The sequence below is a fragment of the Alnus glutinosa genome, chromosome 1 (assembly GCF_958979055.1).
Source record: "Alnus glutinosa chromosome 1, dhAlnGlut1.1, whole genome shotgun sequence".
NCBI lineage: Eukaryota > Viridiplantae > Streptophyta > Magnoliopsida > Fagales > Betulaceae > Alnus > Alnus glutinosa.
In genome coordinates, this window is record NC_084886.1 from 6,343,708 (window position 1) to 6,367,101 (window position 23,394).

The 23,394-nt window shown below is 39.4% G+C and overlaps 1 protein-coding gene and 2 pseudogenes across 1 annotated transcript; 1 reads left to right on the forward strand and 2 right to left on the reverse strand.

The window, feature by feature from the left end:
* Nucleotides 1–580: 580 nt before the first annotated feature.
* LOC133862873 (methyltransferase FGSG_00040-like) lies at nucleotides 581–2,214 on the reverse strand (annotated as a pseudogene).
* Nucleotides 2,215–9,671: 7,457 nt separating this feature from the next.
* Nucleotides 9,672–10,722, reverse strand: LOC133863130 (anaphase-promoting complex subunit 2-like). Its single transcript, XM_062299138.1, has 4 exons — nucleotides 10,574–10,722; nucleotides 10,412–10,493; nucleotides 9,804–9,995; nucleotides 9,672–9,716 (listed from the first exon to the last, which is right to left on the reverse strand). Exons 1-4 carry the CDS (start codon nucleotides 10,720–10,722, stop codon nucleotides 9,672–9,674), a joined length of 468 nt encoding a protein of 155 aa, XP_062155122.1.
* A 351-nt stretch (nucleotides 10,723–11,073) lies between these two features.
* LOC133858825 (mitochondrial uncoupling protein 3-like) lies at nucleotides 11,074–21,732 on the forward strand (annotated as a pseudogene).
* The last annotated feature ends 1,662 nt before the right edge of the window (nucleotides 21,733–23,394 follow it).

The following is a 23,394-nucleotide window of genomic DNA, read 5'->3' on the forward strand; positions in this document are numbered from 1 at the left end:
CGCATAGTTATTTTTGTTGACACTTTGTGCACACACTTGCTATTTATTTTAGAAGTCAAATTTCATTTTTCAGAAATAATTAGGGATTAAATCATTGCAGAAATAAACAATCACTAAAGGATATTGATGTAACTTGTGCTATGTTTTAGGGGGAGTCTTTGGATGAGGGTATCTAGGCCCTAGTATGAATAAGGCAGTAAAAAATGTAGGTTGAATCAAATGAGATAAATATGATATCATGTCCCTAGCAGCCGAATGACCCCAGATGTAGTTGGTTGCCAATTATGGATTTGATTGGTTGACTTCAAATAGTTGGAGTACTTATTTGCGATTTTGTTTGGAAACGCACGTTAAACTTGCTAAATCGCAGGGTCGAATACACTCCAAGCAAACTAGAGATAAAGATTGGTGAAAAGTTTTAGCCACCACAAGTCTCTAAATGAACTTCAATTCAACTTGAGGTATTCTTTCTAGAAGTAATTAAACAGATCAAAGAGGCAGAAAAGAGAGAAAAATTCTCAGAGCTATTAGCTAATAGGCTAACAATCTGTTAATAACAATCAAAAAGATGATAGATGTGTTAATGAGAGCCAAGCTCGAGTAATGTCCTCAATGCTTGCCTTTTAACAGCCTTTCCGTACACTCCTCTTCCCAACTTCAAAGCCCTCTCCATGCCCACTGCCCCATTGCTTTTCTTCAATCCGTCAACCAAGACCTTGAGTAACCTCTCATCACTTCCCGCCACTTCCAGTACGCTATCCATCGCTGTATCGGCGGCCGGAATCCTCCGCCCCCACCTCTTCATTGACTTATCAGAACCGTAAGCCTCAAACTTGTAGACTGCACCACCATATCCATTCCTCTTTCAAGACCCATCTCAATCTCTCTTATCTCTTGCTTTGCACAAATTTCCTCCTCAAACTTGCACCTCTTACAATTACACTGGAAGCCCTATGTCTTTGACATTTCCTTGCGCTTGTTGAATGGCGAAAGAGCGTCGTAATAGGTAAAAGTAATCTCTTCACCTGCCTTTACATCCCTTGAAGTATGAACCATCACATAATCCCCTACATGCAAACGCCTTGCATTAGGACTACACGAATGGTTGATGAATGAAGCCAGTAGCCATAGTCCAACACCATAATAACCACTATTCTTGCCCAGAACTTTGGCTGAAACCGCATCCTCAACCAAAGAATTCACATCCAATATGCTCCAAATTCTAGCCATATCAGGCTTCTCATTCGATTTCCCGTTCTCCTCTGCCTCAGGCCTAAAGAGACTTATGTCGGGAACCTCTAGCCCGTCCTCGTCTTCGCCAGTCCACAACGTATTCATCAAATTACAGGTTCTAGGACATTTTGTGAGGGAATCGGCAACTCTATGAATAAAATTCTTCCACATGACCAACTGGGCATTCTCGCCCGAATCTTCGCTTGGCAATATACCCCTCTCCGTGGCAATCGCTTTGGTGACCAACACCAAAGTCCCGGCATCAATGTTCTTTGTTGCAAATAGGCCACGCCCACTAATCCCAGACTTCTTGATCTGCACCGCACCAATGTACTCAGCGAGTTCCGGGGGCTTTCCTCGGTACCCATTTACAACCCAATCCGAGAGATCAAAAGCTCCGGTCCTCGAAAGAAACTCGAGCTTTTTGCATTTCTCCAAATACCCATTAAGGCTTTCAGCGTTCCCACTAGCCTGAGGATCGAGCAGAGCAGCCTTGAAGCAGTCCAAAGCCATAGAGTACCTATTCAGATTTAGCAGAACCTTACCTTTGCAGAGCAGGGTCTTGAAATGGGTACTCCCAATTTTCAGTGCTTGATCACAATCTTTCAATGCTTGTGCGAATTCCCGCAGTCTGGACCGCGCTTCGGCTTGATTGGAGAGCGCTAAGCAGAGGGATCTGTGGAGCTTGGGGAGGTGATCTGGGTCTGCGTGCTGTTGGGTCTGCAAGATTTTGTCTTGGCAGAGGTTGATGAACTGACAACAGGCAAGCACGGCCTCCTCCTATTCTTCTCTGAGGAGTAGCTCCGTGGCTTTGGATCTGAGCTGTTGCATTTGCTCTTCGGCCGTTTCAATCTGTTGCAGTCCTTCTCTCATTTTTTGGTAATGGTGGACTAGCACTGCTCTTCTTTTTTGATTGGTGAAATTTCTCCGTGGATTTTGAATTGAATTTGAGGGCTATGTAAACGGTCACATTGCTTATTCTCTTATTCTATTCTATTTTACCTTTGGCCTCACACTTTTGTTGTAACGGCAACGGCTATCTCGGCTTCTTTATCATCAATATTTACTGTTATTATCATTAAATGGGAACACGCTGGTTCCACACAAGGAAAAAAAAAAAAAAAAAAAAAAGGCTGCACTTCTCTTCTCTAACCGGATAAAAACCACTTTATGGCTGAGATTTAATTTTTCTGTTTGAACTTTAAAAATCCTCTCCATTTCATTACAGTAAAATAAAATAAAGATGATATATTTTATGGTCAATATTTATTTATTTATTTTTGCACATTTTATAGTGTAGTTAATGCTATGTTGGCATTTAAAATTTAATGAGGTGACAAAATATACACTATTATATTTGTAAAATCTAATATGGACCTTGAAATGAAGATAATTCTATTTCACAATTCTCTACATCAGTCATGATGACTAAGCACAATGTTCTAAAAGGATTAATGTCTTTTTAATATAAAATATTCACGTACAATCACAATCAAAGTAAATAAAAAGGGAGGAAATTTGAAAAAAGAAAATAAACAAACTTATCTACATCATCTCATTACGTGTCAAAGAGTAATGCTATTCTTCACATTAGATTTTCACACCGATCAATTTGATGTGTTTTAAGTGGCTTCTCATATCAGTCATTTAAAAAATTAAAAGTGTTTAGCCATTTAAAACACGTCATATCAGCTAATGTGAAACTAATATGAAAATCTAATATGAAAGAATAGCATTACTCCGTGTCAATTTTTTTTCTTTTAGCATTTTAGGGTTAGTCCAACGAGCATGTAGTAACTTAGAACTGCTCATGGTTTTAAGTGTTGGCATTTATCAACATAGACTAAAGGGAAAAATCTAACACAAGGTATCTAGCACACATTATCTATTCTTTCTTATACCAGACTATCAGACGCTCCAGTAGGAAGTAAAATGGCTCTGGGTCGAAAGATATCAGTAATAGAGGAAAGCGAACCCTCCCACATTTTTCCCATTCAGTCCCATGCCCTCTCTAAGAGTATCCTGATACAAGTTTGAATTATAAGGTTATAATAAATCTGGAGAAGCCTTTTCTTGTGGAGCTATATTGATCATTTGCACTTGGGCTAGATCTATTTTTTTCTTCAGAAAACTCAAATTCTTAGAACCATGCAGTGGCGGACCCAGCCTTGTAAATATGAGGGGACCAAATTGAAAGAAAAAAATTTTGGGGGGGGCAAACTAAAAAAATAAACAAAATTTAAGGTAAAATTTAATATATATATATATATATATATATATATATATATATATATATATATATATATATATATATATATATATATATATATATATATATATATATATATATAGATTTTTTTATTTTTTTTTTGGGGGAAATTTTGGGGGTTGGGGGGGCCAAGGCCCCCCCTAGCCCCCATATAGGTCCGCCAATGGAACCATGGAAAATGGGTTGCTTAGAAAAAATTCAACAGAACAGGGCTTGGGGGCATCTTAAAATTCACTATTACCATGTAAGAGTGTACGCAGCATTTCTGATGTATTTAAACTATCAAAAGTACAAATCATCATAAATTTAGTAATTAATCATCACAGGAACATGTTAAGTACCACTCTTTAGGATCTTCTGACTTCCTGCAATTTTAAACGCTGTCCAGAACCCCACATCCATGAGCATGCATAAACCAGAATGCTGTTTTCCATGTAGAGCTGAAGAGTGATTTTCTCGAGTATGGCCAAAGTCGCTCTCCACAAATTCACTGGAAAACATCCCAAAGATACTCTAACTAGAATCAACAAACAGGATGATTGCGACACTCCTGCCACAAAGATCGACCATTTCTCAAGTCTATATACAGATTGAAAAAACTCCCTGAAATTTTGGCAACGCTGCCTGTAGACATTCCCAAAATGCGGGAAGAGTATCTGGGCATCAATTCTGCGATACCTCAAGCAATGAAGAGAACAGGAAAGCATTATTTCCAACTGTTGTTTCATTTAAATTTGCAAAAAGTCTCACCAGTGCTATTGCTTAATGATTCAGAGGATGAGTTGAAATTCTATCAACTCATTATTTCTTCAGAAAGTACATTCCATCTCTTAGTTCCAACTTATCTTCAAATACTAGACCAGATTAGAAGCTCTGAAGCTGTTGGAGTGATTTATCATAAGGGGGATCAGCTACACGAAACATCTACAATAACGTGTTTAAAGTAATTTACTTGGCAATCATGCTATCTGTACCTAAATCAAATTATGGGGCAAGTTAAAACAATTCTTACCTTGAGAGTATTATGCATTTGATCTAATGCCATGCTTCCAAAATTTGTGAGCATCCCCATGATAAATTTCTCCAAGAAAATGCCATTTAGAGTTATACATGGAACAATATGACACTTGACAAAGTTCATCAAGATGCATAAATACATTTACATCTTCGGTTTAATCCTGATACTTGACCAAATCATTGTCCAAGGCTTGCCAAAACTGAGATGCTTGCTAAATTTTCCCAAAAGCAACAAATCTAAAATCTTTTATCTCCTAGCGTTCACATTTTTAGTGCTTTTTTCCCCCTTCTTGGGAAGTCTATTTCAAAAACTACTATTTGAAAAAGTTATGATCAGCCACAGCAAAAAATGTGTCGGCAAAATCTGGAAGGTTACATAACAACAAGTCAATGCTAGAGGTTAAGGCCAGCCATTTGCTGAGTGAAGAGAGAAAGTCCTACTCTCTCTTTTTCTTTTTCTTTTTTTGGGCACAAATAATTCTGCTTGACCTTCCTGATTTAGAGTAGCTTTTGATTATAGTCCTTAGTCCAAAAATGAAACACCAAACCGATGCTACCCTATACATGAAAGTAAATATCCTTAGATGCAAGAATTGTAGATTGTTTGAACATGCTACACATACTTGCTCTAAGACTGATAAGACTGTTTGGGTGCCTAAGAAGATAGTTCCAGTCCAACAAACAGTTCAACAAAAGCTTCCAAAGAATGCTAAGGGGGTTGATAAATCAGGGCCTTCAGGTGTTGGTCAATGGTCTGTAGCTAAATCTAGGAAAATTCCAAAGCCTAGGTCTATTTTAGTAGATAATAGCTCCCACTGGACCAATTCTTTTCAGCTGCTAGCTAGGGTGGATGGCAAAAAATTTGATGATGCAAAGGTTAGGAAATCTAATATGGCTTTGCAACAGGCCTTGGATGAAATGGAGACTTCTGTTCCTGTGGACAAAGGAAAGGGTAAATTGGAGGAGTCGGATGTGGATATGATGAGGGGTTTTTCTCCACATTCATAGACATCCTTGTATGGAATGTGAGGGGGTTGAACCATCCCTCCAAACAAAATGAGGTTCGGAGAATGTAAAGGAGAAGAGGATTAAATTAGTCTGCCTTATTGAGACTAGAGTTAAGGCTCATAAGTCTAATGATATTGTGGCTGCTTTGTTTCCAGATTGGGGTTTCTGCTTCAATTATGAGCATCATTTTTTAGGCAGAATCTGTGTATGCTGGGATAAAGGGGAGTTTGATGTCACTATTATTGATAAATGTGATCAAAGTGTGAGCTGCTATGTACATTATCTTAAAGAGGGGTCCATTTGGTTTCAGTCCTTTGTATATGGAGCTAATAAGCCTCTTGAAAGAAGGGTGTTATGGCAGAATCTGAAAACCATAAGGATAGGGTGTTTCCTAATCCTTGGATCCTTTGTGGAGATTTTAATGTGGTGAGACATTTGGCTGAGAAGTGGGGTTCGGATAGGCTCAATGCTTATGAGCAGGAGTTTGGGGAATGTCTAAATAACCTAGAAGTTGTTGATCTGAAGTTTAGTGGCTGTTTTTTCACCTGGAATAATAAGAGTGAAGGGGCCGATTTTGTGGCTAGGAAGCTCGACAGAGTTATGGTAAATGAAGAGTGGCTTATTAAGTTTTGGGGTACCAAAGTTGATTTTCCTTCTGGAGGTGTTTCAGATCATTCTCCTACTATAATTACAGTGGGTACACTGATGAGTTTCGGTCCAAAACCTTTTAAATTCTGTAATTTCTAGTTGGAGAACACAGATTTTCAGGATTGGTTGGCTGCTGGTTGGGGGCAGGAGGTTTCTGGAGTGCCTATGTATAGGTTGTGCAGTAAACTAAAAGCCCTTAAAGTTGTTTTGAAGACTAATACTGCAAGTTGTTATGGTGATATTAGAAGCAAGGTGATCCAAGCTCGAGATAGACTTGATATGGCTCAAAGGACTGTTTTGGACTTTAGAGGAAGGGCTGATTGTCTTCAGAAAGAGCGGGAATGTGTTCATACTTATGTTTCCATCACAAAAGCTGAAGAGGCTTTCTTGAAACAGAAAGCAAGGAACCAATGGCTGCAGCTTGGTGACCAAAATTTTGTTTTTTTCCATCAGGTTCTCAAAGGTAGGCAGGCAAGGAATACTATATCCTTCTTGTATGATGAACAAGGCAATAAGGTGGAAGACATTGCTCAGTTAAAGGCAATGGCTGTGGATTTTTATAAGAAGCTTTTGGGGTCAAAGAGTACTAATTTCACTGCTGCATCTGCTGAGAGAATTCAGCACCTGATTTCTCCTATTGTTCCAGTTGATAGAGCTGCTGTGTTGGATAGAGATGTTACGGTTGAGGAGATTAAGAGTACTTTTTTCATCATGAAGCCTAATAAGGCTCCTGGCCCGGATGGGTATCCAGCTGAGTTTTTCAAGTCTTTTTGGCATGTTGTGGGTGAGGATGTTGTTAAGGCTATATAGAATTCTTTCAATACTGGTTTGCTTCTTAAAGAGGTTAATGCCACTATATTAACCTTGGTCCCTAAGAAGCCAAATGCCTCGGTTATGGAGGATTTTAGACCTATTGCATGTTGTAATGTTATTTACAAATGCATAACCAAAATTCTGTCTAATAGGATGCTGCCTATTCTTAATTCCTCAATAAGTAGGAATCAGTCTGCTTTTATTCCGGGTAGATGTATCTCTAAGAATGTCCTTCTGGCTTAAGAGTTGGTTCAAAATTATCATAGGAATGGTGGTTCTCCTAGATGTACCATGAAAGTGGACTTGATGAAGGCGTATGATTCAGTGGATTGGGAGTTTATTGTTCATTGCCTTTCCACCTTTGGTTTCCCTGCCAGATTCACAAATTGGATCAAGATGTGCATAACATCTCCCAGATTTTCTATTTCCCTTAATGGGACTTTGGTTGGATATTTTAAAGGGGAGAAAGGCTTGAGGCAAGAGGATCCTTTATCCCTCTATTTGTTTGTTCTTGCTATGGAAGTCTTTTCTAGGATAATGAAGGATTATACTAGAGAAGGGTCGGGATTTAAGTTTCATCACAACTGTTCTAAGATGAAACTCACCCATTTATGCTTTGCGGATGACCTGCTTATTTTTTCAGATGCTACTTTATCTTCCATATCCATCATTAAAGCTGCTTTGTTGGAGTTTGAATTACTTTCTGGTTTAAAAGCTAATCCTTTCAAAAGTTCTCTGTTTTGTTCTGGTGTATCGGATAGGATGAAGGGTTCTTTGCTTGCTAAGGTACAGATGAGGGAAGGTCATCTTCCTGTTCGCTATCTTGGAGTCCCCCTTATCTCTTCTAAGCTCTCTGCAGGGGATTGCCGGGTGCTTATTGAGAAGATAGTTGGCCGTATAGACTCTTGGACTTCTAAGAATCTGTCTTTTGCAGGAAGATTGCAGCTTCTTTCCTCTATTTTGTATAGCATTCAAGTCTATTGGTCTGGAATCTTTATTCTCCCTAAAAAGATTATCAAAGATATTAGCCAGAAATTTAACCATTCCTTTGGAAGGGGAAAGAGGGGTGTGCTACAAAGGCTAAAGTGTCTTGGACTGAAATTTGTTTCCCTAAAAATGAGGGTGGCTTGGGGCTTAAGGAGTTGGAAATTTGGAATATTTCTTCAATGATGAGGCATATATGAAGTTTATTTGCTAAATCTGGATCGATATGGATTGCTTGGGTCCAAGAATACTTACTAAAGGGGAAGAGCTTTTGGAGTGTGAGCATTCCTCAAAACAGTTCTTGGAATTGGTGAAAGTTATTGAAGATACGTGGCCTAGCTAGAGACTTCATTAAGTTTGAAGTAGGCACGAGGAGTCAGATTCATATGTGGATTGATAATTGGCACCCATTTGGAGGCTTGGTTGATAGATTTGGCTATAGAGTTGTGTATGACTCTCATAGTTGGTTAGACGCTAAACTGGATTCTGTTTTAAAAAATGGAGTATGGTGCTGGAAGCCTGCACGATCTGAGGTGTTAGTTGATATACAGAGTAGGTTACCTGAAGTGCCTATTGGTGAGATTGATAAGCCTGTGTGGTCCATATCTCGTTTTGGTTACTATGTTTGCTCTGATACTTTGAATTATCTTCGACAGAAAAAGGCCATTGTCAACTGGTGGCCGTTGGTTTGGCATTAGCATGCTATTCCATCCTTTGGTTAGCAGTCAATAATAGGCTTACCACTGGCGATCAATTGCTGGCTTGGAGTTACAAGGGAGATACAAATTGTGTTTTCTGCATAAATGGAACTGAGAGTCGTGACCACTTATTCTTTTCATGTGGGTTTAGTTCCCGACTTTAGAAAACCTGTTTACAACGTTGTAATATCTTAAATCCTCCTACTGTTAGAGGATAAGATATCCTCTGCAAAGGACTCTCAAGACAGGCATGAAAATAAGCCTACAGCATAGCCTACAGCCACCCCTCAATCCAAGATTCACTCCACTCTACACGCAGCCTAGACCATCTCAAGCTGAGCAGCTCTAACCCATGTTCCAAGCTGACACAAGACAACAGCTCCATGCATCACGCCTGACAGCAGCCCAACTCCCTTGACTCACGCACTCCATGTTTCCAGCATATTTCATTCCATGTTTTATGGGATATGCTTCCCTTTACAGCCCTATATATTATTCACTCTTGTAACTGAAGTGTGGACTGAGAATTAGTAAAGATGTAGTTCTTGAGTTAACCTATGTTCTTCTCTTCTCTGTTTTATGTCTTTTCACTTGTTATTTTACACCTACTAGTTGGGATGGTTTGATAGAAGAAGGGTGTAGAACTTGGAAGTCTAAGTCCATGATGGGGTCAATATGTAAACTGATATTAAGCTCTGCTGTGTACGGTCTTTGGAGAACAAGAAATGAGATAAAGTTTGGAAGTCAACCTAGAACTGAATATCAGATATTGAAGTTAATTTTCTGGGAGGTGAGGTTCCGAGTTTCTGGGAAAGGGAAGTTCAAGAAGACTCTGAAAAACATCAACTTGTGTCACAAATGGAATATTGATGTTAACATACTGAGTTAGTGTCAATTTGTAATGTGTTTTGGTGTTTTGTTGGTTTCTCTGTACAGTTGATTCATTTGTTAATAATAGTTCTACTTATTCATCAAAAAAAAAATATCCTTCAAAACAGGGCCTAATGTCTGAGTACTTCCAAATTTATATGAGAGACAGTTAGGATCTGAAACACAATGGACCAGTTTTTTAAACAACCCATTAGTGTGAATATTTAGAGTTCATCAAGAATGCTCTAATTCGCATCACTAACCTCATAGACAATCATTTCCCTCCGTAGTTGATCTTCGGCAGAGACGACAGACCTTTCTCCGTCCTCATCACCTTCTACAAGGTCCTCGAAACTCCCACTATTTCCACTATTCTTACTAGCTTCAATCATGCCTTCCATCAGGGTAAACACATGGTCACTAGAGTCTGCTCCAAGTGATTCTGCAAGGATTCCCTAATTACAAAAGGGAAGGTGAATGCAATTAGTTTCCTCTTGACTTCAGTCCTTGAAGATTGTGATATTAAAAAACTTCAATGAATACCAACTCTCTACCTGATTGAATTTTAGCCAGCGCTAACAAAGAAAAGACAAAAGGTTGACTTCCCAATCATTCAATTCAAAATGACCACAAAGTCAATAAAGAAGATTGGAGCAATCGTAAGTATAATGAGGAAAGATGTAAGCCAAAAAGGAAATTTTCCCAAGCCAGTAAATCTGACAGTGTTTTGGCTACTTAAATCTATCAAGTGTCCAACACAAATTGATCATTCACTAAGATGAGTCATTGAAATTGACAATGAGCTAGGGGTTTCCATTAAATCATTGTATGTCAAACACTACTTGATGATAAAAAAAACTTTATCAGATACCTTGCTTATCCAAAAATTTATCCTCCGATTGAGTACGTCTACAGGTATCCCAATAGAGGCTGCAAGACTTTTAGAGGTCCAACTGAAAGGGGAAAACATCAATGCAGTTACACTATTGATGATTATCATATTTTAATGCATTCATATAATTCGCATGGTTACCTTGTTTGCTCTTGAAATTTCATAATAATTGCTGCATGTACAGGAGCCACTGTGAACTGCACTGCCCTGTCTTCAAATTGCAACTCCAACTGCACATCCACGATAAAAATATGTAATGTACAAGGCCTCGGTGGCCGCACAGAAGCCATTTTAGCTCCCGACGATCTCTTGGATCGAATCGTCACTAAGAGTGTCCAGAATCCCTAGGTTACGCACTAACGAAGTCGCTTCCTCCTCCGTCGCCATCACTGTCTCACACTCCTTTTGAACAAGCCTTTGGGTTTGCCACCAGTGGTTGAGATTGAAAGGCGAAGGGAAGGTCCTGCGGAGCAATGCTCACAGTCACCGCGCACTCGGTTTCCACCCTGATTGTCACGTGCCAAATGTTCCTCGCGCTCTAAACATGAAATTTGTTAGGGAAAAAGACGACAAAGCCAAAGCGACAATCACGAGAGTGTCGTTTAGTACCAAATAAACGATGCCCTCGTTTCAGACTCTGTCTCTCTCCGTGTTGTGTGCCATGAACGATGAGACCAAGCGAAGATAAGCGAGCCAACACGAAGATATTGCTGACGTCACTCGCGGCCATGGTGGCGGAGACGACGACGTTCCCGGTAGACCTGACTAAGACCAGGCTTCAGCTCCACGGTGAGTCTTTGGCGGGGCGGACCAAAGCGTTCCGGGTGGCCTCTAAGATTGTGCGCGAGCAAGGCCCAGTGGGGCTCTACAAGGGCCTATCCCCAGCTATTCTCAGGCACCTCTTCTACACGCCCATCCGGATCGTCGGCTACAAGCACCTCAGGAACGTCTTCTGCGCTGATGCTGGCTCCCTTTCGCTCTCCGGCAAGGCTCTCATCGGCGGTTTCTCCGGATTCATCGCTCAGAGAAGAGCCCCTCTCGTTTGTCTTTTCGATTTATAGGTTTTCTATTTAATTGTTGTTGCTCTTTAATTATTAGTTTTGTATAGAATTAGTTCATAATTGAGAGGCAAGTGTAGCCGATTGACTTGTGATATTTTCCCAATTCCAACACAAGACATAAAATGGTATAAAGTCTTACCGTGAAGAAGTTGCCCACTATTTCAGAAATGTAGAAAGGAATAGGTATTGTCTTGAACAAAGCCTTGTCTAAAATTTCCAATGAAGAACTCAAAACCGAACAGTTTTGCTCAACAGTGTAAACTGTTATGGGCCACCGAAGCTGATCGCATGAGGGGCTTTGATACTGGTAAAGAAGCAGGTCTTTGTTACGTTGGTTTCCTATTTTGGAAACCCTAACTTAAGAAAGAAAAGATATTTAACGTGAAAATTAAAGGTAGGCCAATTCGAGGAAACCTGGATCTCTTTGATAAGAGTAACTTGCTGGAAACTGTGCAATTGATCGTCTTTTATTCCTGAGTGACTTCTTTTATAGCTTACAAATGAGAAGCGCAAACTAGATAGAAAATCCCAAGTTATCATATAAAATAACTTATTGATCCTAATCAAATAAGATAACTAATTACAAGCCTATTGACCTGCCACTCAAGGGATGTATACTAGCCGAGTTCGGGGCGAGTGCATGTCCAAGTTCGACTTATTTAAATTTATCACGAGCTCGAGGCGAGCTTGAGCTAATTTATCACGAGCTCGAGCTCATAACGAGTTTTAAAAATTAAGCTCAACTCGGCTCGCAAAAAAAAAAATACATATCTTTTGTGGTAAAGTAATCCAGGTACCACTAGTTCCTAATCTTTATAGTTTACAATACTATGAATTGTATACTTATTAGTTAGAATTTAAGAATTATATGACATTATATGACCATAATTTATAGTTATAGCAATATAGGCTTATATATATATATATACACACACACACACACACTTAATTATATCACATATGAATCTTTATATCATATCCATATGAATTGATAGATCATATTACATAATTTACATGATTAGATCATACTTAGTCACTAGTCATACAAAATTCTTGTTGATATGAATGATGAATCATATGTTTAATACATAATTTACATTATATAATGAAGATACACTATGTCATATCAGTATATCACCTAAATTCTAAGATTTAGTATCATATAAACGAGCGAGCTAAGTTTTTTACGGGTTTGTATCGTTTAATAATCGAGTATAGTTTTGTGTCCACAAATGGCTCGTTTAATAACCGAGTAGTGCACGAGCTAAGCTTTATCGAGTCAAGCCTCAGCGAGCTCACGGGTAGCTTTGCTTCGTTTACACTTTGTTGACACCTCTGTGAGCAAAGAATGGGATGAGGGTAAGACAATAGATGTGTTGAAGTCTTCGACCTACAAGCAATGGCCGAGCACACTAGTGTGTAACATTGATAACAAGGATAACAACAATCTTTTGGAAGTCCTCTTCGCCCATGCACATTGAAGTAGAGTCCATGTTGCTTTTAATTCTGAACCAAAGTTCCACAGTCCTGCCTTACGGTTTCCTTTGCCCGCTTATCATGTTGTAACATTCCTCCTCCCTTTAAAAGGCCCTTGTCCTCAAGGGCGAAGGAGGGAAAGCGGAGCTGGAAGTCAGCAAAGTTGTCCTAAGTAGCTTCAACTAGGGACAAAGCCTTGCCAATGGACCAATATCTCCTGCTGGTTTTTCTTGTTTCAGTGATCCGAAATAGCTTGAGGTGTTGGTACTAAAAAGTTATCCATGATATCCAGGGGAGGAAGTGTAGCTTGCACGACAACTCTTGTGCCTAGCTTGTTTCTTAAGGAGAGACACATGAAATTGTAACGCCCCGCCTTTTTACAAAAAGACGTAAGTGAAAATTTCTTGATTTTCACGTGACATTACTAAAACATCAGAGTTATAAATTGGTAGCGGAATATAATTTATCCAACAGACTTAGATTAAATAACACATCAAAGCTTCTAAATCAAATACCTCTAGACATCCATTAGAAAATACTTAGAACAAATACATGAATACATGTGTCCATAGTCACACAAGAGAATACATGGAAATTATTAGCAATCTTGTCAACATAAAATGTTATAAACACAATAAACTATAAAAAAAATGCAAACTATACGTCCTTAGCTTCAAAACCTCTTGCGCTCTAATCTTCATTTATAAAACCTGCACCATTGTACATATATATATATAGTAATAAAACACAAAACAACTTAAGTGAGTCCACTGTTTCCAATAATATAATGAATGATGATTTATTTAATAAATCCCACACAATGCAGATATGACTTTATAGTCACGCATATATGCAATACATAATCCGTGGTAGCTAATCACAGTCATAAATTGAATATATACATAATTATAAAGCAGTAATTAATATGACAGTTTTATATGCAAAGTTTAATTATCATTTTTTGCACTCCTCTCATGATGGAACCTACGGTCCGTATTAGCGAGTTGTGGGAACCTACGGTCCCGAGAACCTACGGTCTCCTCACTTAAAGCTTAATTAATCTTGGGCTAGGAACCTAAGGTCCCAGCTGGCCTGTAAACCTACGGTTACAGCATTCCATTATTATCTTTACGGGAACCTAAGGTCCCACTGGCCTGTAAACCTACGGTTACATACCAGCTTTGTTATTAAACAGTTTAATTAAAATATAAAACGTGCAAATTTACATGCACAAACAAATTAAATAATGCAGTAAACACAATATTATGGAAAAATCCACCAGCTTCGTCCTCAGTAAGTATAGAGATACTTACAGCCATTTAGTGCGGTTCTCATACTAGCTCATTCTCTGCAATAGATATATATTTGTACACAAAGTGTTAACATTAATACTCGTGAATATTAATTATATTTATTAACATGATTTTAAGGAACTCAATATTATTGCCATGATTTTTAATTAAACCATATAACAATCTTAATTGATTATCTTGGAAGTTAATTTACAGATCTTTTAACACCCAAAATCATTTTACACCAAAATCATCAACAAACCCGAACACTTCTCAATACACCACAAATTTGTACCCAAAACCCATATCATTCTGCCAACTACAAAAACCACAACTCAACTCAGCTAATACCCCTCAAAATATAGCCATCAGGAGTCAAAACCCATATGTCCAAAATACTATAATCATAAACAATCCAAAATATCTCAGAACCGAAACCTCTCCTGCCAACACACACACCAAACACACTCACGGGTCAGAACAGAAACAACACCAAAATACCCATAATCGACCGAACTCCACTCAACCAGGAAATCAACCAACATCAAAGAGGATTCCAACAACTCATAAACCCATAACAATTTGAACTAGAATTCATCAGAAATTACCTAGCGAATTTTCTGTGAAAATCCACCAGAAATTCAACGAAGGATCGCCGAAAATCATGCTCTTAGCTCACCGGAAAAATCGACACTGGGCGTCGCCGGATTTCCGGCCAGAACCGCCGGAAAATCACCCCCAGCTCAACCGGCCAACGATCCACCGGACGTCGCGTCTCAGTTTGTCGGAATTCGGGTCTGGGTCCGTCGGGTCCTCTGGCTCCACCGGAAGTTCGGCCTCCGGTCGGCCCACTGTTGACCCGCCGTTGACCCACCGTTGACGGGTTCGGTTTCACGGTTCTCGACTCTCCATGAATCTCTGCCTCCCGATTTCTCTTCTCTGGCTCTCTCTCTCACGGTGTCTCTCTCTCCCTCAGTTGGCTTCTCTCCCTCTCGGGTCTCTCGGTCTTAGAAGAGAAGAAAGAAGAAAGGAAGAAAGAAGACAGGGAGAAGAAAAGGGGAACCGGGTCTCTCTGTGTTTTTCTCTCCCTCAGCTCTCATCTCTCTTAATCTCAGTTTCTCACTCAGATTCTCCCGAGAAGAAGAAAAGAATAATGAAGAAGGAAAGAAATATATGAAAAGAAGAAGAAATAGCTTAGTGATTAACACTGATGGTGCGAGTTTCTGTTCAAGGAGGGGGCTAATTTATAAGTTTGCTAAACTTGCTTAGCAAGTTTGGTTTGCACAGGTGACGTGAGGGAAATGACGAGGGGGTTGAGCTGTCTAGAAGAAATGATGCATCGAATCTCCTCAGAGATATCGGTACAGATGAAGTTAATTTGCAGGTATTTTTATATTAGGTCCTTATCATTTAATAACACACTAGGGTATAATTTTAAACCCGTTTTAAGTCCAGTTTATTTTATAAATAATGTTAATTTTTGAATAACATTATTACACTGATAATATTATTATATTATTAATATTATTCTACAAAATATTCACCTATGATAATATTAAGAATATTATTATCCCAACTAATTTACCACTTAAAACAGGTGGCGCATAAATGGAAAATTATTAGAATAATGTCGATCGAGCAATTAAAAGCGTGAATTGATCGCCATAGATTCTATTCAAGATGCTCTGTCTTAAAATCTGGGGTATTACAGAAATATAGGGTGAATTTTGGATCCATGAGTTAGCTCCAACCTACATGCAACTTGTCCGATCTTCTAGAAATTTTTATAGGGTCCATAAAAACATGGAGCAAGTTTCAGATTTTTTCTAACATTAAGGGAGGAGTTACGGACCGCGGTTATGGTTGTAGACGTAAGTAGACCCAGTCGCCCACCTGAAACTGTGCTTATCATAAACTAACTTCATGCGATTTTGGGCTTCACGTAAATGCTCCCTAACATCCTGCAACACTATCTCTTTGGATAAGAGTTTGCTCCACCAATTCCAAATTGGTGGTACCAGGAACAAAGGCAAGCAGTGAGGGTGGTTCACGTCCCTCAAAAGGTGTTTTTCACGTTGAAGTATTTGTTGTGACAGTAATTTTAGGATCCTAAAGAAGCAGAAAAGACAGAATAAAAATAACCCAATTGCGCATGACACATCGAGATTTAATGTGGTTCGACTTAATAAGCATACATCCACGAGCAGAGACGATTAAGAGGAAATTCAATATCAAAAGATGGAATACAAAGAATAGTAGAGAAAAAATCACTAAAAATCCAAAGCTCCAATATACCCAATTCTTACATTCACCCAAAAGAGAAAAAACTAACAAAAGAGAGAACTCCATTTTTTTCTTAATGCCCGTGCGGCACTATAACATTGTGAGGCGAAGTGAGACTCTCTTTCTTGCTGTGTATTCACGCTGTGCAACACTCCTTTCGTAAGGAGCAAAGTCGATTGTCAATTCTACAAATCAATTAGTAATAGAATTGGATATCAGCTACAACAAAGGACCCCACGTCGGCGTCGGCTAGTAAAGAAATCCAATTCATGCGAGAACTCCAAAAACAATTTGTAGTAGTAGAAAAATCTGGACCCACATGACTTAAATTAAATTTAGTACCATTCAAACAGAATAACTCATGCTAAAATGTACTTGTGAATGCCGGGTCCCGGTCTCAAACTATGGAATGTGGCATCCCATGCAATCGAAAGATTTGCTGAAAGAAAACATGAGCAATGGTGTAAGCCGTTTAGGGGTGGTTGATGGGAGTAAAGTGACCATATTTGGAAAAACAGTCAACCACTACCAAGATGGTGGTTCTACCTCTTGCCTTTTGGGAGACCATCAATAGAGCCCATTGAGATATCAACCCAAATTTGGGAGGGAATTGGCCAGAGTTGCAATAGCCCAGCTGGACGTGTAGTTTCTGCCTTACGGTTTTGGCAAATATCATATTGCTTAATAAAAATTTTGACGTGAGAGCTTATAGCTACCAAATAAAACACAACCCTTATCAGGTGCAAGTGTTCACGAGTGCTTGAATAGAATTCTTCAATAATATGGGAGATGAGATAGAAGTTTTTCTTGAGGTTCATATGGTCCTTGAAGAAGAGCAGGCCCAATCGATAGCCCCAAGAACCTACAGCCTCTCCATCTTGAATTTTCTTTGACTAGTTCTTGCAATTCGGGTGAGCCTTACACCTTTTCTTGTATTGGTTCCAGCCAATGGGGTATGGGCTGGAAAATAGCTTGTAAGTCCCCACTTTCATGCCTTTGAGAAAGAGAAAGGGCATCCACGGCTGAGTTATCGCACGCCTTTTTACATTCTATGATGAAGTCATAACCAAGCACTTTTTTTTTTTTTTATTAGTAATAATTTTATAAAAAATGTGTAAGGCGCTCCTACGTACACAGGAACAAACAAAATTGCCCACAAAAAACTGCCCACAAGAAGAAACCCAAATAGACCCTCAATCCTAAGACCCTCAAACCCAAAACTCACATGGGCATATACACTACAGCACGTGAGCCTTGTCTTTCCCTCGTCGAGAAGACACGCTTGCATCGCCGTAGTTAATAAAGCTATTTAGACTCAACACCTCCCTCCTACCTTTGTTCTTTGGACACGCAAGCTTTACAATCCGAAGAAAGTCCTCTTCAATGGCATTCGAAAACTTCAAGGAGGGATCCTCGACCTCCTCACCATTCGACACCCCATCCTTGTCATCGGAAAGAATGTCCGAGGAGCTACAACCCAAATAGGATTGAGAAACAACCGTCCCTACAGACAAGTGAAGATCATCCACAAAACCCTCCTGATTACTGACTTGTGCCGAAGAAACCTCCAACACCAGTTGGGGATGAGGGACTACTAGAGAAGAACTTCCCTGAGAACTAGAGGGCCTTGGCTTCAAAAAACCCCGCCGAAGAAAATCCACATCAACACTCATCGTGATTCGGGTCTTCTTAACATACTGCGACCTGTGAATCTCGTCCAGCGAAAGGACCAAACCATCGTCATCAGAATTTGTCGTAGAGGACTATAATCGGAAAAACTTGGGGCTTCTTCGCAAACTACAGCCTATGCACCACATCCATCTGAGAATCCTTCTTGTCACCTAAAGAAACCTCCCACGAATGAAAAACACCAAAAGCAACAGACCCAATCACGGAACTTATAGCAGCCGAAGAAGACCACTCCGACTTGGCTGAATTTTGCACAAGCAACACAACGGAACTAGGTTAAGGTGCCAAAAAATCAGGATCAGTGCTCACCGGGTCGAGCCCATCTCGATGAATCTTTGAAAAAACCTCAAACCCAACCTCCAGCAACCCCATCACCGAGCCTGCCACCGAAGATAAAATGCAAGCGCCCCCCGAACCTGATGAAAAAGCATTGCTCACTGGGTAAGACCCAAAGCCTTTCTCCATCAAGACCTCCGGCGAAGAAATCTCATCAGCGGCTATACGGGCTCTTTCCTGATCCGAAGGACCACGCCCAGGACCTTTGGACTGAAAAGAAGACTTGCAAACTGGTTTGAGCTGAAGTTACCAACCACTTCTGCTGTGCATCAGTGGAGATGATTTGGTTGCCACAAATGCTTCAAGCTCCTTTGGTCTGTCCACACAATAAATCGGTTCCCTAATAAGTATGGCTGCCATTTTTTTATGGAAGAAACAAGAGCAATCATTTCCTTCTCATATGTCTAGAGTGCTAAATTTCTTCCATGCAAAGCTTGGCTGAAGTAAGCTGTACGTTGACAGGTTGTTCTTGCATCAAAACAACCCCCACCCCTGAACCGGATGCATCACATTCTACCACAAAAGTCTTGGAGAAATCCGGTAGACTCAAATTGAGGGCTTAAGTCATTACTTGTTTGAGTTGTGCATGAAAGCTTGTTCCGCAAGAGAAGGCCAAATGAAAGAATATTTCTTCAGGATTTGGGTTATATGGTGATCTATTATACCATAATGTTGTAAAAACTTACGATAGTATGTGGTTAATCTTGCTTGATTTGGGTTAATCCTCCTTCAGGATTTGAGGAGGTGTGCCGAGCTCAATCTTGCTTGATTGGTATTCGAGGAGCCCACCTCAGCCTCCACATGATCTAAACATTTATTCGACATTGTTGGCTCTGACACCAATTTGTTATGGGCCACCGAAGCTGATCGCGTGAGGGGCTTGGAGACTGGTAAAGAAGCAGGGTCTCTTAGATTGGTTTCCTATTTTGGAAACCCTAAGTTAAGAAAGAGAAGATAATTAAGGTTAAAATTAAAGGTAGGTTAATTCCTGGACCTCATTGACAAGATTAACTTGCTGGAAAATTTTCAGTTGATTGTCTTTTATTCCGAAGGGACTTCTTTTATAGCAAACAAATGATAAGAGCAAACTAAGATGGCAAATCCTAAGGTATCACAGAAAATAACTTATTAATCCTAATTTAAAAAAGATATTAAGCCTAACAATAATCTTTTGGAAGTCCTCTTCGCCCATGCACATTGAAGTAGAGTCCATGCTGCTTCTAATTCTGACCCAAAGTTCCCACAGTCCTCTGCCTTACGGTTTCCTCTGTGCCATTATCCTGTTGTAACATAAACCCTCTAAAGCTGTGAGTGACTAATGGTTTAGAAAGAAGTGTGTATGATGAACACCCTTTGGAGGAGCTATAATGGACTATCTAAATCACTGTAGGAGTGACAAGAATCTGTTTTGTGAGAGAAATATGAAGAAATGTCAGATTAACTTTGAGGGAAATCAGCCCAACAAGTTTGGAATCCATGTCGAGTGGGATCGAGGCCTCGTGGATTCTCCCCTTGGAAGAGCACTTTCAACAATATACTCCTTAATGTTTGCATTAACTTATAGGAAAATATTCTACTTCTCAATTTTATTTTTTTAAAAGTGGTTTTCAAATGATGTGTCACCATCCGAATGAGATGATGACACATTTTTCAAAATAGTATATCTCATTCATGATTGACACATCATTTGGGAATGAACTTTTAGAAAAAAAAAAATTGCTAAGTGTAACACTTCTTGTATTTTATTGACAGAGTTGGTTTCTAGGTTTCTCTGTTGCATACTGATCTTTGAGGGCTCCAACTAGGCATTACATCTTACAATATAGTTGATGTTCGTGGAGCTCTTATTTTTAGAATGATGAAGAATCATCATGCATTCCTTTGACTTCAAGAGGAAAATTTGAAACCATTCATTTGTTCCACAGAGGATGTCGGGTTTGTTTGGCAAGTGACATTACAGAACAGAGTAGTGGGTTGTTAGTTTTTGAAATTAGTAAAAAGTGATGATGTGATATAAAATAAAATGAATTTGTATAAAAAAGTGAAAAAGTTTTGTATTGTAGTAAATTTTTTTATTTGAATAGTAATAAAAAATTATTGATATGATATAAAAAAGTGAAAAAAGTGGGAATATTTTGATATTGATTAGTAGTGAAAAGTATAAAAAAATAAAAAAAAAATAAAAAAAAAAAGTATATAAACAGTACTGTAATATATTGCTCCTTGACAAACAACCCCGTCAACTGGATAAAAATTTAGAAGTAGGGGCATTATGCTCTTCAATCTTTTGTCCTCTTACAGAATATAAGAAACTTCTTTAACCCTTCAAATGAATGTACTCCTGTTGAAGCACTGGCTCGGAAAATGATTATCTGCGTCCTCATTTATTGAGGCTCCTTAAATCCACTGTTTCTATTTCATATCTGGTCACTAGGCCTAGGATTTTAGGCATCTTCAGTCTACAACAGCTTTATCGCTAAATGATGACCATGTCATGTCATGTCTGGATGAACAAATTTATGTCATGGTAGCAAAATGACGTTATACTGCAACATATATTGGTTTAACAAGGAAAAATCCGTGTTGATTTTTTTCTATATTTTCATTGGTAATATAGGTAGTGGCAAGCCCTGCCGATCTGGTTAAGGTGAGGATGCAAGCAGATGGCCGGATGGTGAGCCAAGGTCTCCAACCTAGATACTCAGGGCCCTTTGATGCTTTAAACAAGATTGTGCGCATGGAGGGCTTTGGAGGACTTTGGAAAGGAGTTTTTCCAAATGTACAGAGAGCATTTTTGGTGAATATGGGAGAATTAGCATGCTATGATCATGCAAAACGTTTTGTTATTCAAAACCAGGTAGCTCAAGATAATATCTATATATGCCTACACGTTAGCTTCTATTATGTCGGGTCTTTCGGCAACTGCTTGAGTTGTCCAGTTGATGTAGTAAAGACAAGAATGTTGAACCAGGCGGCAGACAAGGAAGGGAAGATTAAGTATAGCAGCTCTTATGATTGTCTGATGAAGACAGTTAGATTTGAAGGATTAAGAGCACTATGGAAGGGGTTCTTTCCGACATCGGCTAGGCTTGGTCTGTGGCAATTCGTTTTCTAGGTCTCTTATGAGAAATTCCAACAAATTGCAAGGCTCTCTTCCTTCTGATAAATTATTTGGTCGGGACTACTTAACCTTGCAACTTTTTTTACTGTAGCTACTGATGGCAACCTTAAGACTTTGCCAGAGTGAACAAAGGCAATGCAATTCAAATTCTGCAGGTGAAAAACGTGTTCTTAAACAAAATTGTTGAAAGTTTTATTCTATACTGGAGTGCCTTTGAAAAACGAATGTTGGTTTGGAAACGTGAAAAACAAATCTACCTTTTCAAATTACAAGAAGAGTGTAACATCCCGTATTTTAAGATATTAAATAAAATATCTTAAAATATGATTTAAGACCTAATAATAATGTGAAAGAATAAATATAAATATTTATGAAAATAAATATTCATTTAGAAGTATTTATAGTTTTAATTTAATAAAAATTCAAACGGACATTAAACTTTGGAATAACGGAAACAGGGTCAAACGAACTTCGTTTTGGTTGATTCAAAAGCCAGAACGCTCGTCTCGAAGTTCTCTAACTACCTTCCAAATTTCATAATTTTTGGACTCCGTTTAGTTCCCAAAAATACCCACAAAAAATGGTACCCTGATCTGGACGAAATTTAAATAATAATGATTTGTGGCCCATTGCTATTTATTAAGACCCAGCAGCCCCACATGTTTTACAAACCCAGCCAACCTCAACGTGATGCCCAATCCATTTGCTATAAGAGAAAGGAAAAGGAAAACTTAGTTAGCAAAAGATTACAATTTCGTTAGAACTTAAGTACTAATTTGTTGATTTTTTTTTTTTTTTTTTTTTTAAACGTAAAAGACACCTTCTTCATTACCGGAGCAAACGCCCGGAAATCACCCAAACGGGTTACAACGATCAGAAACATACACAAATCAAAGGAAAGAAGGCATTACAAACGCCCGTAGGCAAAGCTAAACCAAGGCTGACGGCCGAAAGTAGTGAGTAGAGGTAAAGAACCTCTAACCACAAAGTAAGGAAAAACCCTAGCTTAAAGCAGCTACCGAAGACCAGTAGACTGTAAAACAAGTAAAGAATATACAAACAAAACAAGAAGAAGCACTGGAATACAAGCACAGGAAACAAACAACCGGAGAAACCAGCGCGTACGGAACACACGTCGTCTCCGGGAACCCCCCCACCAACGGATTGCCTTCAGAAGTCCAAATCGGCACCTTGCGAAGCCGGAAAAGCAAGCCATAACCCGCACGTGCAGGGGCAGGATGGAAGACCCCCGGCGTGTGCTGATCACGCGCCGACCAGGAGAGAGCAACACGACCCGCCAGGTAACCATCGAGACCGGAGAAGCCCGAAGACCGCAACAGGAAGATTCTTGTCGAAAAAAAAGCCAACCGAGGTTAACATGCAGATCTAACTTTGAACAACATCTCCGCCGGCCATTCTCCAACACCCGTCTATCTCCACGAACCAGAAACCAAGAGCCTCTGCTTGCTCCAATCAAAGACAAAGAAAAACAAAAGAAAGAAAAAAAACAAAGACAAAACAACCTCCACCAGTGTAGCACTGGGAGGAAGAAAACTCCAACAGCCCTAATGGCTTGGAGACAACATCTACCACTGGAAGGACGACCCAGGGGGAACAAAACCCTGGCCCTAACGGCCAAGGAGAAACAGAGCCAAAAAACAAAGCCAGGAGGAGGAGGCGTGAGGCCTCCTCCCCCGAAAGACA

Excerpts from the sequence above, each read along its gene's own strand:
- LOC133863130 (XM_062299138.1), bottom strand. The coding sequence starts at position 10,722 with ATGGCTTCTGTGCGGCCACCGAGGCCTTGTACATTACATATTTTTATC. Across the intron at positions 9,996-10,411 it reads TAAATTTTTGGATAAGCAAG|GGAATCCTTGCAGAATCACT; the intron begins GTATCTGATAAA and ends TTTTGTAATTAG. Across the intron at positions 9,717-9,803 it reads GGGAAATGATTGTCTATGAG|ATCCTAACTGTCTCTCATAT; the intron begins GTTAGTGATGCG and ends ATTGTGTTTCAG.